The sequence below is a fragment of the Ambystoma mexicanum genome, chromosome 14 (assembly GCF_040938575.1).
Source record: "Ambystoma mexicanum isolate Mex_15411 chromosome 14, UKY_AmexF1_1, whole genome shotgun sequence".
Lineage (NCBI taxonomy): Eukaryota > Metazoa > Chordata > Amphibia > Caudata > Ambystomatidae > Ambystoma > Ambystoma mexicanum.
This window is the reverse complement of record NC_090940.1, coordinates 552035972-552052505: the sequence shown is the minus strand read 5'-3', so window position 1 is coordinate 552052505 and position 16534 is coordinate 552035972. Positions and strand designations below refer to the sequence as shown.

General features: G+C 48.3%; 1 protein-coding gene across 7 annotated transcripts in view; it reads right to left on the bottom strand.

Annotated features, from left to right (window-relative positions):
- CEP128 (centrosomal protein 128) overlaps positions 1 to 16534 on the bottom strand; it is an 864240-nt gene that overhangs the window by 473825 nt on the left and 373881 nt on the right. For all 7 annotated transcript variants that reach the window (XR_011283785.1, XR_011283784.1, XR_011283786.1 and 4 more), the window contains one exon: positions 11760 to 12410. Coding sequence is in view for 4 of the 7 variants with exons in the window: in XM_069637862.1 (XP_069493963.1) it covers positions 11760 to 12410 (651 nt within the window). In the remaining 3 variants the exon portion in view is untranslated. The remainder of the gene's footprint in view (positions 1 to 11759; positions 12411 to 16534) is intronic.

Below are 16534 nucleotides of genomic sequence, written 5' to 3'. Positions count from 1 at the left end.
CTCATTCACTTATCTGGCTGATGTAATTACAACCAGAAAACAGTGTTCGGGGTAAGACACTTGAAAACACAGCATCGTATGCATCTACGCCACTGATGGATAGCCAATTACCTGTTATTTTAGTAATTGGATTATAACGGGTATAAAGAAATAACCCGGCTTAGGCTTGCACAAAGACAGAGTGCAGTCAGGTATATCCCCTTACGGTGGACACCAATAACCGGATTTGGCAGTGAATTTGAAGTCCAACATCCTAGCCACTGAAGCCAAACCAGGGCTGATTTTCTGTTGACCACACGGCCTACAGAAGTGCAGCTATCTAGACGAGTAAAGCTTCTGTGTACCTTCCTCCTGGCACATGTCGTCCGTCCAGCACATCCGTATCATATTCATAGCCCTGAAACATTAGGTTCTCAGGAGCAAAGTGTGAAGCTGAAGCCTGCTCGGTTCCAAACAGAGTACCCAGTCTGCTTCCTGAGTCAAGTGACCTGGAAAAACCTGGATCCTGCAACACACACCACTGCTCAGATTCGCTAGGTCTGCGCGCCAGATCCTCCATCGCCACATCGGTGATGAAAATCATCACCTCTCCTAAATATGAACTGAACATCCCCTGGACTGTCTGTGCCTTGGCAATTAAGAGGAAAAGGTTCCAATCTTTGCGAAATTACACAGAACCAGCAGCACAGCGCTCCCTGAGAGGAACATCAGGCATTTCCTGTTGACGTAGGTTGCAAATGGATTCTTCAGCAGCAAACCTTACATTTAGAAAAAGTTTAGTCCGGAGACAACTCTTACAACAGAGACTGCTTCCTTCTGAGATTATCTTCCCTCATGTTGTTCTCTCAGACCAAACGGAAAGCCTGCACCGAGATTGCCCTGGCAATAAACACATACAAAAGGGCTCTCTATAGAAATAATCCCATCAGGCAAAGCACTTCTTATACATCATTCTATTTGTTCAAAGGTTTATATATTTATACATATTAAGACATTCATCTAACATTCATCTAGTGGGACAAAGAATAAACAACTAGTATATAGCAACATTCACAAACAATTTTTAAAAAATCATTAATTGTACAACCTACAGCATATTAAACGACCCCACATTTCAGACAGCATTGTGGAGGGATAGAAAAGACAGTAAAAACAGTCATGCCATCGCTATTTGTACATTGCAGACGATGCAGAAGCTCATTTGTAATTACAGCAATTTTCATCCTCAAAGCTATCACCAACTCTGGAGTAATGTACTTACCAGTTTCCGATGTCATAATCCTTATCCGCGCCTACCGAGACATCTCCCTTCCTATGTGGCTGCAAGGCTGCATCTTCCAACCTGAAGTCCATGGGTCTCGAAGCCCTGCGAGTGTCTTACATAGTGCCCTACATCGCTGCATGCGGACCTTCGGAGGCACTTGTCTCAACTCTACCGAGCCAGTGGAGGAGTCCCTGCCAAACAGGTCAACACCCAGAGTGCCCAGATCCATAGCCAGAGCATTGGGTGCACTTAACACTTCAGGGCCCTGCAAACCCCGTCAGCTGTTAACACATTTCTACGAACACTTCCAATATCTTGCCCCAGAAGAACTCTATGTTCCCCACCCCTGAGAGTGTCAAAGGTCACTGTCACCTGCAGATCCATGCAGATGCAACCACTGAGTTGATCGGTAGGTGCTTAGCTGGGGACTCAGCCTTCTGCTTTTTCTACTCAAACTGGCTGTGCTTTGTGGACAGAGAAGCACTACTATAATTAGATCTACTTCCAAGCCGCCTCCTGGAACAGACCAGTGGGCTCGGGCAAGGAGCCCCTCTGTATCCCCCAGGTGAGCTCTCCTAGCATACTTGCTCCACTTCCAAGGAGCTCCTATGACCATCTGTCATCTTTGCCTTCTCGTGAGACATCAGGAGCCTGGGTTCTCAGTGCAGCCTAGCCTTCAATGTCATGCCCCAGCAAGCCTAACAGTCTTTGCTCTCACGCCGGGCCCACAACACCCCATGGTGTGTGTAATGGACAAGGTCCTGTGACACTTATTGCAAGTCGTTCACATAGAAATTAAACCGTACAAAACAGGTACAACAAATCCCCCCCCCCCAACTTTTTACTTCCTCCTTCCCCCTTTATTCCCCATAATGTTTTCCCTTCTTCCCTCCGCTCCGCTCCTCCCCCATCCGCCCGGTGCCACGAGTCCTCGACTCCACATCTCTCAATGTCTGGAAGTTGCTGCGGATAGTCGGGTGCTGGCCCTTGCACTTCCCTCCCCCATGGTCACTGTTTATTTAGACTGCATATAAGTTTCTTCACATGGGTCTCAAATCTTGTGTGGATGCCAGTTTTTTCAGCAATTTGCCCCAGCCCAGAACCAGTGCCTTCTCCCCTTCCAGATCTGTGTGCTTGTTCAGGTAAGCCACCTCAGCGAAACCCCACCTACATGCATCTTGAAGCCATTGCCCCAGCGATGGTCCCTCAGGTTTTTTCCAAGCAATCGCTTTTCGCCGTTTGGCTGGTCCCAGAAAGAATCTCGCAATTTCGTTTTGTGTTTTATATCTCTTCACCCCAGGTAGTAGACCCCACAGACGCACCTCGTATGAACATTCATACCTACTCCCTAGTAAAGCGTTCAGCCGTTCCAGCACACCTCCCCAGTACTTAGTGACAGTGAGACATTCCCATATCATGTGCCACAGACCCGCATGATCTTGTCGAAATCCCTGGCAGGTGCGAGGCGATGATTGATTTATGGAATGTAGTCTTTCCGGTGTCAAGTACGCCCTATGTACATAGTAGAACTGGGTGAGTTGGAATCTTATGTTCCTGGATGTTTTCTTGGCCTTTTCCCCACATCCTCACCCATTTCTCCTCTGTTATGGCGACTCCTGAGTCGCTTTTCCATTTCTCCTTAACCGCTAGGTTCCCTTCCTGTTTTGTTGATTGCAGTGCCCCATTCGCCCGGGATATCCTCTTGCCACCCTCTCCTAGATCCATTAGTGCTTGCATAAGTAGGCTCCCCTCTGGTTCCTCTGGGATACTTTCCCATATGTCTGTTATTCGTCTCACCACCCTTGCATATGTCAGGAAGTGACCACTTGTCGCCCCGTATGATTGTCTCCATTCCTCGAAAGTTAGTAATTTCCCCGCTACAAAGAAGTCCCCTAGCGAGGTGCATTGTCACTCTCTCAAGATTCCGAGTCCTATGTTCCGCAACGCTACCCTGATGGGGGTATCAAAGCCCACTGGTAAGTCACTGCTACATAACCCTTTCACCTGCAAATTCCGTAACAGTTTTTTTCCAAATTGCTCATATCACAGTGAAAGCGTTAGTGTCTCCTTGACCTCATATGGGTCCTTCGAGCAGTTCCACCCCGTCTCTCCTTTGCAAATCCTCCCGGCAGCCCTTGCGGCCCACTTCACAGATTTGCTGGACAGCATGTTATCCCTTGTAACTGTACAGCAATGTAGCATGGTCCAAAATCAGGCATGTTCAACCCTCCCTCTTCCCATTTCTGTTGGAGTGTTTGCATGGCCACCCAACTCTGTCCCGTGTTCAATAGCATGTCCCAAAACATCTTGTCCAGCATCTGAATGAACATCTTTTTGATGACATATGGGATGTTTGTGAAATATAAAAGTTTTTTTTTCTTCAAAAAACGAGGACAAGCAGTATAAAATATTAGCAAAAGCTAGTTTATTCACCAATTAAGGGATCAATGACCTTGATCACTCCTGCATTCATGCATGCAACAGAGGTCTATCGAGGGAGCTGGTAATTTATTCATTTAATACATATTTTGCAACCTCTCTATATTGTTCTACAATGTTGATAAAGGGTATAGGGTTGTACATTCAACGGAAGTACCCTTTTTGAGTTCTTGGTATAGATTGAGAGATAGGAAAAATATTAGGAAATTGCTATCATCTTTTTTCCTATCTCTCAAGGGTCATTGATCCCATAATTGGTGAATAAACTAGCTTTTGTTAACAGTATTTTATACTGCTTTTCCCGGTTTTATTTTTTAAAAAGTATATTTTTTTGCCTACTTTTTTGCTTATTTTCATTTGTTTTCATTCACTATGGAAAGTATGGTAATTCTACACCATGTAGATTGTAAGTGGTTAGCACAGATTCGTTTTTCTTTGCCTTTTGTATACAGGAATCATTCATAGTCCTTTAAATTTTGCACAAGATGTATTAAAATAAATGAAAAAGTTATTCCAAGTCAAGTAGTTGTGGTATGATTAATCTAAGAGTTTACTAGATTACCTTGACTTTACCTTTTGTTACTCAGGGACTTAAGGAAGGGGTAGTTGACCTATCATTGTATTTTCTGATATATAAGCCTCCCACTTGATAGAGTCAACCCCCTGATATCAAAAAACAGGGAGTACCCATTTTTTGCAATACTGATGTACATTGGGCCAGGTTCTTATCTTTCTTCGACAGTACACTGATAATTGCCTCCCTCATGGACTTTGGTAGTTCACCCTTTTGGAGTGTGTTGTTGTATACTCTTTTCAATTGGGAGACCAGTATATCTGCAAACTTCCTGTAAAATTCCACTGTGAGCCCATCGCTCCCGGGGACTTTGTTAACCTGCATCGATTTTATTGCTCTGAGTATTTCCCCTTCTTTGATTGATGCCTCTAGTGTTTCCCCTGTCTCGCTCTTCAACCTGGGTAGCCGTACCAGATCCAGCAGATCTGAGGCTTCGAGCTCCAAATAGGTACCCTCTGTTGCATACAATTGTTTAGAATATTCCAGGAACACCTTCATTTCCCATTGTATGACTACCAAGTGTCCCATTGAATCTTGCAGTTCTGTGATAATTCTCCCTGGGTGTTCTTGCCGTATTAACCATGCAAGGAGCCTGCCCCCTTTGTCGCCTTCCCCGTGTATATGTTCAGTGCAACTCTTCCGGTCAAGCTGTGCCAGGAAATCTTGAATCTTCCTGTGTGCTGACATCTTTTCCGCTAGCTGTTCACTGACTTGCTTTTTCCCCTTTGCTAAATCTGCTTCCAGTTTCTGGATCTCCCCCTCTAGGATTTTTATGGTGTTGTTTAGTGTCCGCCTAACCCCCACCATCTGGGACATGCCAACTCCCCTTAGGGTCGCCTTAAATGCCTCCCACTGTGTTCTCAAATCACTCACCGATCCCTCATTCAACTCTAAGAAAGAGGATACAGCCTCTCCCAGAGTTTGCAAGTTAGCTACATCCTCCAGGAACCCCTGCTTCATCCTCTACATTGTGGCCCCCCGGGGAGTCCCATCTGCTCCCAGTCCCGTCTCCAATGGTGAGTGGTCGGAGAGGGTCCTGTCTAAGTATTGCGGTGCCATGAACCAGTGAAAGTGCTCCCTACCTGTAAATAGGTAATCCAGTCTGAAGTACGAGCCATGAACCTCTGAGTAGTACGAATATCCCCTCTCTGTTCCACATGTTTCCCGCCATAGCTCCACTTAGTCCAGTTCCCCTAGAATCTGATGTAATGCTGCCCGTGCCTGTGGTTAAGTGGCACTATGCTTCCCTGTTCTGTCCAGCTCTGGGTCTATGATGCAGTTGAAGTCTCCCCGCCCCCCAAATGTACAGTCCAGTGTGATGACCTCCTGTCAGTTTCACCACTGAGGGGAAGTATTTACCCCATCATCTACATTCGGGGAATACATGTTTATTAAGACATTTCCTGTCCTTCCCATTGACCAATAATGGCGATTTTCCCCCCTTCCGTTTCTCCCACTGCCGGTTCCCCGGTGCTACCCATATAAGTACTCCCTGTGCATATGTTGAGTACGATGAGCCAAATATCTGCCCTCCCCACCTGGACTCCAGCGCTTTTAAGTCTGCTCCCTGCATATGGGTTTCCTGTAGTTGTGCCAACTCTATGGAATGCCTCTTCAAGTATTCTACCACCTTTGTTGTCTTTCCCCTATTGCCTAATCCATGCACATTCCACATGCATATCTTAAAGGGGTGTGTGCCTATGCTTTCGAGTACAGTACGTCCACTTAGGATCGCTCCTTTCCTTCTGATGTTTGTTGTGGCACTGGTTGTCCTGCCTCTGCCCTTTATTCAAAAAAAATCGACCCCCCCAACATCGAACAACCCCTTCCCAAATCGCCCCTCCTCCCTCAACCCCCTCCCAATCCCCACCCACAACCTGTGCCAACCGAGATCATCCTCCATTCCACACACGTCTGAGATCAAAGGGATCTCGATATCCGGGGGTGGGCTAAATTGTGCCCACTCCAACCGCATTGCGTTATGCCCAAGCACCAATAACCTCTGCATAACCTCTCTCCTCTCTATTCTCAGGCCTTACTTTCAACGCACATCCTTTCTGGTTATTCTGTCTAATTCTCCACCCTTTCACTGTCATTGTCCTCTGGCTGTCAGTGCCCAAGGCCTCCTGGTGCTCTTCTCAGCACTTTTCATTCCAGCCAGTCCCATTCTTCCTGTGCACAGGTGAATAGGAAGGATTTTCTGCCCTCCATCATTCGTAGCATTTTCCAGTGAAGATTGTCATATACCGCAAAATTAGTTCCCGAAGTCTTCTGCAGGCCGACTCAAAGGACCTCCTCGGTCTCTGGACTGCCTGTATGAAGTCTGGAAAGATTAGGATTTTGGCACTCTCTGCTTCTATGTACCCAGCTTTGCGTGTGACCAGCACTTCTGTGTCTCTGTAACTTAACATTTTGGCTATGATTGCTCTGATTTGGCCTCCTGGAGGAGGGGGCCTCTCGGGTACTCTGGGCGCCCGCTCCACTGTGAACAGCTTGTACAGACCTTTGTGTCGCAGTGATTCTAATATCAGTTTCTCCACGTACAGCTCAGTACTCTGCCCTTCCTGTCCTTCTGGGACCCCCACCAGGCGAATGTTATTTCGACGGGATCGACCTTCGAAATCCTCTGTCTTAGCCTCCAGACCTCTCATCCCCCCCACTAGGCCACGTAATTGGTTCTTGAGGGTGGGCAGATCATCCTCCACTGTGCTCACCCGTTGCTCCACCTCTGTCTCCCGCTCACTGACTTTGCTTAGGTCTGCTCACCAGCGATAGAACGGTTCCCACTTCCTGGATCTTGCACTCAGGAGATGATCGAGCATCTTGTATGACCGCCATCTACCCTTCCATTGTGACCCGTTCAATTCTCCTTAAACTTTGGATGCTGCGTTCTGTCCGACCCCTAGGTTGGTGGGTTTCCGTTTGGTGGCAGTGTAGTGATCCATTTTCTGCTGTCCTTTCACCATAATTCACATTTAAAGAGCTTGAGCGGGTTGATGTTTCTCTTGGGCCTTCGATCACGTGATCTCACAGCTGTTGATTCTCACTGAGTACTCTCTTGGCTTTTATTTTGCAGTCTCCTTATGATCCTGTGCGGTAAGAGATCACCCGTACCTTTTCTGGTTTTTCCTCTTTGGTCCATTACTGTTTGCCAATTCTGTCCCCCTTACCGTCGGCCCTCAGCCTGCACGTTGGACCTATGTCAGGTGTCGTATTCCTGTTGCAGCAGTTAATTCCACCCAGTGTTATTGACCAGGCGCCCAGTGATTTCGGTTTCTCCTGCTAGTTTAGATGCTAGTGTGTGCTCTTGCTACTTATTCATTCAGAGGGCGGGTGTTACCTGATCCGGGGTGGGGGTCATACACTTCTTAGTGGGTCCCAGGTTCCTCTTCAGTTCTATGTGGGCGCCCCCAGATTCTCCCAACGTAGCTTCAGGTGGCAGGGTGAGTTCCTCCCTCTTGCATTTGCCTGCCGCGCGTGCCGCTAGCCGGGACTGGTCACAGCTGCTGCCTCTCGCCTTGCTACATATGTCTGTTGTAGGCCGGCCAGTGCCCTGTCCCTAGTGGGGGCCCTTCTTCACCCCCTCTTAGTTCTCCAAAGGTAGCCATGTGTTGCAGAGCATCCAGAGGGGAGTCCCAGGATCCACTTCACCTGCAGTCCTCCTTGGTCTGCGCTCCTCTGAGGCACTTTCCCCCAGGCGGTTTGTCTGGCACCTCTCTCCTGGAGTCTCTGGCTGCCTTCAGTCCTTTATTAGCTTCCTTGCTCCGGGACCCCCCGGCTTCTGTATGGGTTGCGCTGTCACCTCCTCCGGGGCACGGCTGGGAGGCCCAGGGGGGAGGGGGATCTCCCTTCACCTTCCCAGCGATGTGCAATGTTAAATGAATCACTCGCCTGTGTTTTTCCCTCTCCGGCAGCTGCTTCTGCGTCATCCTGGCTTACTGCAGGACCTTCTCTCCCTCCTTGGGATTTCACCTCTGTGCTACTCCTGATTTATTTACTGCTGTCTGTATTGGCGCCATCCGTTATCCCCTTCCTATGCCGCGGTTGCTACACTCAGCTGGTTGACAGTGCTCAGCAGACCGTCCTCCGGCTGTGTCCCTCACACCCTTAAGGTGCTGCTGTCACTCGATTCCTGATGGTGCTCCTCCGGAGTTGCCTCAGGTGCAGTGCTCGCTTGTCAGTGCTGTCCCGAGGCCAGATGAGTTTCCAGTATGTATCAGAGTCCCTCGGACAAATTTTCACGCGCTTGATGCCATCGTTTTTGTAGAGTATGCGCCTCTCTGCTCTCCGATTTATTAGTCAGGGGGCTGGAACCAGCCCCTCTTATCTATCACCGTTGTGCTACCAAGGTTCTCTGGGTTTTCCGATTCACGTTGGGGTGCACCGAAATCTAAGATTTTCGAACTCATTTTAGCAAAAATAATTTGAACAATTCAATCAAATTTTAAAAATAATTTAAAGAATTTGAACTTGCATGACCATTGTAGCTACACGGCTACAAGAGTGCGTATTACAAAGTCCTGTAACCGGGGCACTGAAAAAGGAACTGTTGGGCTTAAGGGGACAGCACCGCTTATACTCCGAAAACTGTCACTTCTAGTAGAGACCATGAGTCATACTCTTGCAGCATTGCAGGTATAAGTGGCACCACCAAGTGCCACATGAGCATGAGTTAAATTTCCGCGTTCCCAACTGTGCGGCTAGATATTTCAAAGATAAGGAATCTGAGGAGGAGATAGTTAGTATCCATAAGAAAGGCAGATTAAATTGCTCTGGGGAGAGGTGAAAAAGGGCACCGCATCAAAACTTCAATGCTCTGGTAAAGAGCTATGAGCATCACTTTAGTGACCAACCTAGAGAGTGGGGGGGTAGACCACTCTCTTCGGCAGATGCCGCCCTCTGGAATTGCCTGTCTGCCGCTCTCAGACTTGAGCCAGACGTCCTTAGGTTCCAGAAACTTCTCAAGACCCTGCTCTTCTCTACTTCTTTCCCCCTCTGCCCCCTGCTAATTCCAATCTGTCAATGCGACTGGCGGCCTGGTCCCTCACAAGGCCCTCCTTGTCCAGTCCTTGCCAGCACTCCCCCTTCAGCACTGCCCTCCCTGATCAGCATCCCTCCCGAGTCTGGTCCTCCCTTGTCCCTGCACTTAGTCAGTGATTGGCACCTCCTGGCACTTACCCCTCTGGCCTCCCCTCAGCAGCAAGCCCTTGAGGAGACCCCCCAACCCCCTGTCCTTGCACTTAGTCGGTGATCCACTCCTCCAGCACCCCATGGCACTTACCCCCCTGGGCTCCCCTCCCCTTCTAGCTCCTGGGACCCCCCTATTGCCCCTTCTACACAGTATGCAGTTCCAACCCCCACCCTCCTCCCCTTTTGCACTTCTCTTTACTGCACTTGCACGATCCGAATGTCACAGGGCCTAGTAGGCCAGTTTTTGTTTACTATTTCCCCTGTTTCCTCCCTTTTTTTGCTTTCTGGTGCCTGGAAACACCATTTGCTGTATAGGTGCCTTATAAATACTCAATAATAAAAAATAAATAACCTTTTAAATTCACCTTGGGAATAATAGATATAGAAGGACGTGTGTAGAGAAGACAAAGTTACTTCCCTTCAGTAACTGTTTCAGATCAATACTTCATTTACTGAGCAGATTCCTTAGCTCTTTAAATCCCCAGAGCCGCCGGGTGGGGAATCTGAAAGTGTTTTGTAATGCAGCTTGGAGGCCCTAGACTTACCAAGCATCTACATGTGAGATTAAGGCCTAGAGAAGATAAACAGAGTAACATCCTCACCAATTAATCAAAAGGTCACCCTGTTATGATCTCTCTGACGTGGGCACAAAGACCTTCAGTTTCATCATTTTGCATTGTTCTGTTATGGCATTGAGGTATGAATCAATACTACCTGGCTCTAATAAAATGTGTTCGAAGCCACCTAATTGAATGGCAACTTTCTGGAGTCCTCGCAAACTCTTCAGAGTGCATCACACCACTCTACCCACGTCCAGAGGGGTTTTATTCAGACGTTTGCGCTTGTGGAAGATCTCTCGTGTGGCAAATCCTTGGTCTCCCTGTAGAGGGTGTCTGATTAGCTTATGTATGTAGTCCATCGCCATCATGTTGTCTATGTGAATCAGAACTGATTTGTCCACAGAATCTGGAAGAAACCGGTCTATATCAAGACCCAGGGCCTCATTCCAAGTTTGCTGTTCCGGTAACAACGGTGCCGGTAAACTACCGGCACTGTTATTACCAGACCGGCAAACTAAGAGCGGGAGCCTTTCCGCCCTGGCGGACCGGCACCCGCCAGCAGACCTCCACGGATGCACTGGCACCATTCATGAATGCATCTGGCCTTCCCATTCCCACTGAGTCCAGTGGGACTCAAATGGGAATGGGGAGTAATAATTACTGGCACCCGGCAATGGGGATTTACCGGGTCTGCCGGGGCTGTAATACCCAGGTAAGTCCCCATTGCCGGGGTGCCGGTAAATTCATGACTCCGGCGGCAGCCGTGCCGGTATTTACTGACACGGCTACCGCCAGGGTCATAATGACCCCCACAGTGTCCTAAAGGGCTAGCTGGCTGATGTGGAGTAAGACATAGAAGACCAATAGACTATTCTAATTGGTTTGTGAAGTTGCGCAACAGCCCGTGGGGTGGACTGTCCATCATCTCATTAGTTTGGTTGCTCTCCAGAATGAAATATAGTGCTCAATATAAAGTTTTCTTGGATAAACCGTGTTTTAAAAAATAGATCTGCCAGGCATTTAAGTGCGCAGCCAGCCAAAAGTGCACGACTGCTGCTTCAAAGGTGCTTGCAAAAGTATAGCCATCACATTTGTTGTTTTGTTATGTTCAGCAGTTAAAGGTTCAACAAATTAAAAACATCAACATTAAAAACAAATGAGCCATTCTTACTAACTTTGCAAACTGGCAGCTATTGTACAGCACTCGAGCATCATTGAATTTAGTAGACAACTGTAACTCACATTCACAACTGTGTTCATTGTAGTATCCAGCAATCAAAAAGCAATTGTACAAATGTATCATGAGCAGCAAACACTGTAGCAAACCACCTTGCCATCAGCAAACAGGTTCTGAACCTCAGCTCAATACCTATTATTACTCTGAAGTCAAACTGTACAATTCACAGAAATACCCATGCCATTAACAGATAAGAAGCTGGGCAATGCACTTAAAGATCCATACATTGGGCTGTCAGGCTGGTCATCTTTGTAGAGATTGATATAATCTAAAGAAAGATTTGTCCCTTGAAAACTTAAAGCCCCATCATCAGCAACCAAGATTCCTTCATCAAATTATCCCAAACTAATACATCTTCAACAAACAACAAACGACTCTGGATGCAAGTTATAAACCACAGTCCAAGAGCAGCAAAGCACACAGAAACTAATACACGTGAAAATGGAAGCACACATATTCCTCGTGGCACGACTGAGGGAAGTTCTTGTAGCTTACCTTCAGAGCCTTGATGTGGTTCTCCAGCTCCTCTCTCTCCTGTCTGAAATGCACCAACATCTCCTGGACATTCCTTTCCTGCTTGGATTTTGCATTCTGTGCCGCAGAGCGAAGGTCCGACAGCTCCTTCTGGTGAATATCCCTCTCCATCTTGAGCTGCTTGCTCGCTGTACCCAACTCTTCCTGGGCAAACTCTTGTTCTTTCTGCACCTCCGAGAGTGTTTTGCGGAGGTCTTTGTTGGCCTTCTCCTCTTCCGCCAGCCTGTTGGTAAGTTCTGCACGCAAAGCACTCAGGTCCTTGATAGTCTCTTGCATTTCTAGAAGCCGGTCATTGTCCTTGGCATGCATCCGGGTGACAGAAGAGAGTTCTTCCTCTAGGCGATCTTTGTCCTCTCTGAGCTGGTGCTGGAGCTCACCGAGCCTCTGCGCATCCAACTCTAGCTGGCCGACGACGTCCCGGGTCTCCCTGAGCTCTCGTTCCAGCTCCATCTTGTGGGTCCTGGATTCCTGGAGCTTCAAGTCCCGGCAGTGCAGCTCTTCTTCCTGCTGGGCCCGCTTGGCAAGGACATCGCTTAGCTCTTTCCTCATGTTCTCCATTTGGTGCATGGCAGACTGCAGCTGTGTCCTCATGTCATCCTTTTCTTTTGACAACTAAAAGAGACAAAATAAATCTAAGTGTAACAGATCGCAATATTTGGCAGGATAAACAAATTCTGCTAACAGAAGCTTTGCAGGTTTCTGGGGTGTATATCAAACTAGCTTTGCCAATTTCATGTCCTCCTTTTAAAAGTACAAAAAAGATTTAATAACATAACATTTTAATTGGTTTGAAAAAAAAGGGTGCACAACAGATGAACGACAGTTTAAACGTCTTCCTCAATCATATCAGATATTGATGTCGTTTCTGAAACACAGTTATGTTAGGGGCTTCTGAGGTTGAATGGATGTACATACATTGTTATGTAGTGTTTCCTCTTTCGATCACAGTTTCAAATTTGGCTCTGCTCGCCAGGGACTAAAGGTCACGCTTTGTGGTGTACCCCCTTGCCCCCCTCCGTGAATTAGTTGTCATCCTCGCCTCATACTGGGCTGGGGTATACTTCACCTCAAAAGTGTGTGTCCTTGTTGAACCGCTCAGCCGTCAAAGATCGAAGGTGTAATGAAGTCTGAAACACCATCGCCCTTAAAGCAGCTGAGACAAACTCGAGGACCACTGGGGAGGAACCAACCACTATGGAGGAGAAATACATCTAGTGGCGGTCTTCAGCAGAAGCATTTCAGTCAGGATGTTGAATCAAGTGTGGCGCAAAAAATGTGTACTGTGGTACAAGCCTTTCACTTCAACATGTTTAAAACCTGCCTGATAAGGAAACACGGTTCCTAGTGAGCATTTCGAATGACATTTTTTCGAATGCCATAATGTCGAAAACATGTCACCCAAAAAAATAATTTTGAATGTCTTTTTTGTTTTTTTTTTTGTTTGCAATGGGGGGGGTTCCCTCCCTTGTTTGCAATGGGGGGGGAGGGGGTTCCCCCCAACCCTGCTTTTTTTAACCCTTTTTTCAACTCGCGAAACAAAAAAAAATGTAAATTAAAAAAATAATACATTCGATTTTTTTTTTTTTTGGTCAAATGTTTTCCACTTATTTGTCATTCGAAAAAATGTTTGACATATTAACTGGATACCGAAAGTAAATGGGTATCGGCTCGGTGGTGGGGGAGCAATTGCAGTAACACCTCTCCATTGGAGTGTGCTTGGAAGAGACTGGGGCAGAGCAAAGGAGCTGAATGCGTGACATTGGCCAACGCATTTGCCACAGTTGGGATGGCAGCGTACCCTCCTTTGAGGAATGCTTTTCCAGTACTTGAAGGCCACCTGAACCAAAGGTTGCTTTCTGTGCCATCTTCTAGTTGACTCTTTTTGGGGACAATAAAGAGAGCGAGAGGGGGCTGTGCACACCAGAAAATGACACATCTTGCAGACTTTAGTGTACGGACCTACTGAGGTGGAAACTGTGGTTTGTGGGAAAGGTTAACTTTCCCTTGCTCTTATAAAAGAAACATGATCAGTCTTTTTCCACGTTGGGCGTCTCTGCAGCATGCACCACTATTGAGCATGAGCTGCAGAGGCAGCAGTGGCCCACTGAGCTTGGTGCGACCTGCTGACCATGGTTGGCAGGACCCCACATGTTTCCATGGGGTTTCCACATATCCTTTTCATAGAGATTCCTCTTGAAAGGTTATGCAAGAGGGGCGCTCAAGGGCCGCTTCCTTGGAAGATCCGTGTGAGGACGACTGGAGGAGGCGGCACAATAATATTATTGCAGGATTTTGGGTGGTGGAAGACCCAGAGTGCCTTGTGTGTTACCCAGGTGGCTGATCGGTGACTTGAGGGCTTTATGCCCCCCCCCCAGTGCTGGCATGCTGCTGGGCCTGAAGCGAGAGAGTGTGGGGAGAAGGCTGCCCAACGCAGCTTGCTACCAGGAGACCCTGCGGCACATATTGCAGAGGCGGACCGCTGCGGAGATAGTGGCGAGTTGCCACTGGGGCTTTGTGGCCCCGTTTCATCTGCCAATGGGGACCCTGTGCTGGGGTGAGCGGAGCAGGTGCTCCGGGGGAGTGGGCAGCCCATCCTGAGGGCGTATGCACCCCGGCAGTTGCAAGCTGGAAACGCTGGCAGCAAGAAGTGAGGAGGCAGGACCTGCAGGAGAGCCCCCGGGTGCCATGTATCTGGCGCTGCTGGACAGCGTGCCTGCCTGGTGGAGTGTGCCCAGACTATGCCACTGGACTATTGCTATGGGTACTAGTCTGGTTGCTCTTGGACTGGGCATCTTATCTTGGCCTGCATACAGTGGTGGGCTTTAAAAAAGAAGTCTTGGAGGACCTGCTGCTTTCGTCAGTTTCTGCTGGAGCAGGCCCACCTGGTGTCACTGCAGGTGCCAAGGCCGGACCAGAATCCGCAACCGGTTATCGCGCGTTTGCTCGATTATAGGGAACGAGATATGGTGCTGCGACGGGCTAGTGAGCTGCTCAATCTACGATACAAGGAGGCTAGGGTCTCATTTTATCCGGACTTTATGCCTTCTGTACAGCGGGCCTGTCTCTCCTTTTTGGCAGCAAAGAGCTCTCTTGGGGAGCACGGTTTACAAAGCGGAATGCTTTACCCTTCAACCCTGAGAGTGCTCCATAACAACAAGACCCACTACTTTACTGATCCTGCAGAGGTGCAGGACTTCCTTGAGAAATTGCCTAAGGACTAAGGCACCACATGCAAGGCATGGTTTGTAGATCCCACGGTCTTGGGGGGCTGGGAGTGCAGATGGACCCCGGGGTGAAACTTGCTATGCTACCCTATTACGGGCTATTCGGAAGGCTGTTGCAATGTTTATTTTCGTTTTGTTTGCCTTCGGGGGGTTGGGGGGGCACGAGCTCTCTGGGTCTGCTACAGCATGTGTCAATGGTTTTCTAATTGTCATAAATGTAACTATACAGTTATCCTGTTATGATCCTTGATGTGGGTGGCCTCCTCCTCTTGGGGAAGGTCCGCGGGTGGGGCCAATAGGGTTGCTGAGTTTGGTTTCCCCCGGGTGTTTGCCCGCATTGCTATGGGGGGGGGTTCAATGCAGGTTGGGGTTGGGCAGTGTGGGCAGTGTGTATTCTAGTTGAGCAGGGGTGAGCATTGAAAGTGGTTCACGTGTTTGCAGGAGATGGTATACATGCATGCGGCTGAATGTGCAAGGGACCCATGGGTGAGCGCAGTCGGTGCCATGTGTTGGTTTATGCAGCCTGGAATAGTTACGATGGCGTTGTGTAACATGATTAGTTGAAATGTTCGTGGGCTTAACAAACCGCACAAGGTGCAGAAAGTGGTGAGCTATTGTGAGCGACGTGGAGGTCAAAGTCATCCTGCTACAAGAAACCCATTTGGTAGGTGCTGCAAATGAGAATGTGACCAGGTCCTGGGGGTTGAAGGGAGGTATTCTAGAGGGGTTAGACCCTGGTTCATAAATCACTCCGCTTTCCCCCACTGGAGTAGGTGTGGTTGATCCAGAGGGAAGGTTCAGAATTGTGTCAGGGATCTGGCACAAGCCCCTGTGAATATAGTTAATGTATATGGCCCGACTGCCAATGACCCTGCTTTTTTCGAGCCACCCCGAGGATAGGGAATATTCATACTATTCGTCGGTCCATGATAAGACATCCCGGATTGATTATGTTTTGGCCGGCCCAGCCCTGGTGCGTATGACCGTTGGCTGTGAGCTTCTCCCTCAAACGTTGTCAGACCACTCTCCGATTCGGCATACAATCGATTTCGGCAGGGAGTGGGTGGCCAGACCTTTCTGTCGGTTTAAGGCCCTGCCACTGGCAGATGTTTTTCGCAGCGAGGTACTCGACATTATAGGGTCGTATTTTTAACACAATTTGGGGTCGGTGGCTTCTATGGATATCGTGTGGGAGGCCTTCAAGGTATTACTTAGGGGCATGGGCATGACCCTGGAATTTGGAGTGCTGAAGACCATAAGGAGGCAACTTGGTACTATTGAGGTGGAATTGAAAGACCTAGAGGTTCAGCTGGGTGGTGGTGACAATGTTGGCACGCTGGCTCTCATTAAGGAGGCATTAGACAGTTTCTGGTCTGAAGCAGAGCGTGAGGTTAAGTATTTGACACGTCGGGCGTTTGCCCGGAAGTATGTAGAGGAGGCGAGGTTGGGTCGTCATCTAGGGGCTACAATTAGACGAGAGGGGGGAATTGGCTGATGTTGCAGCTGTGTGCA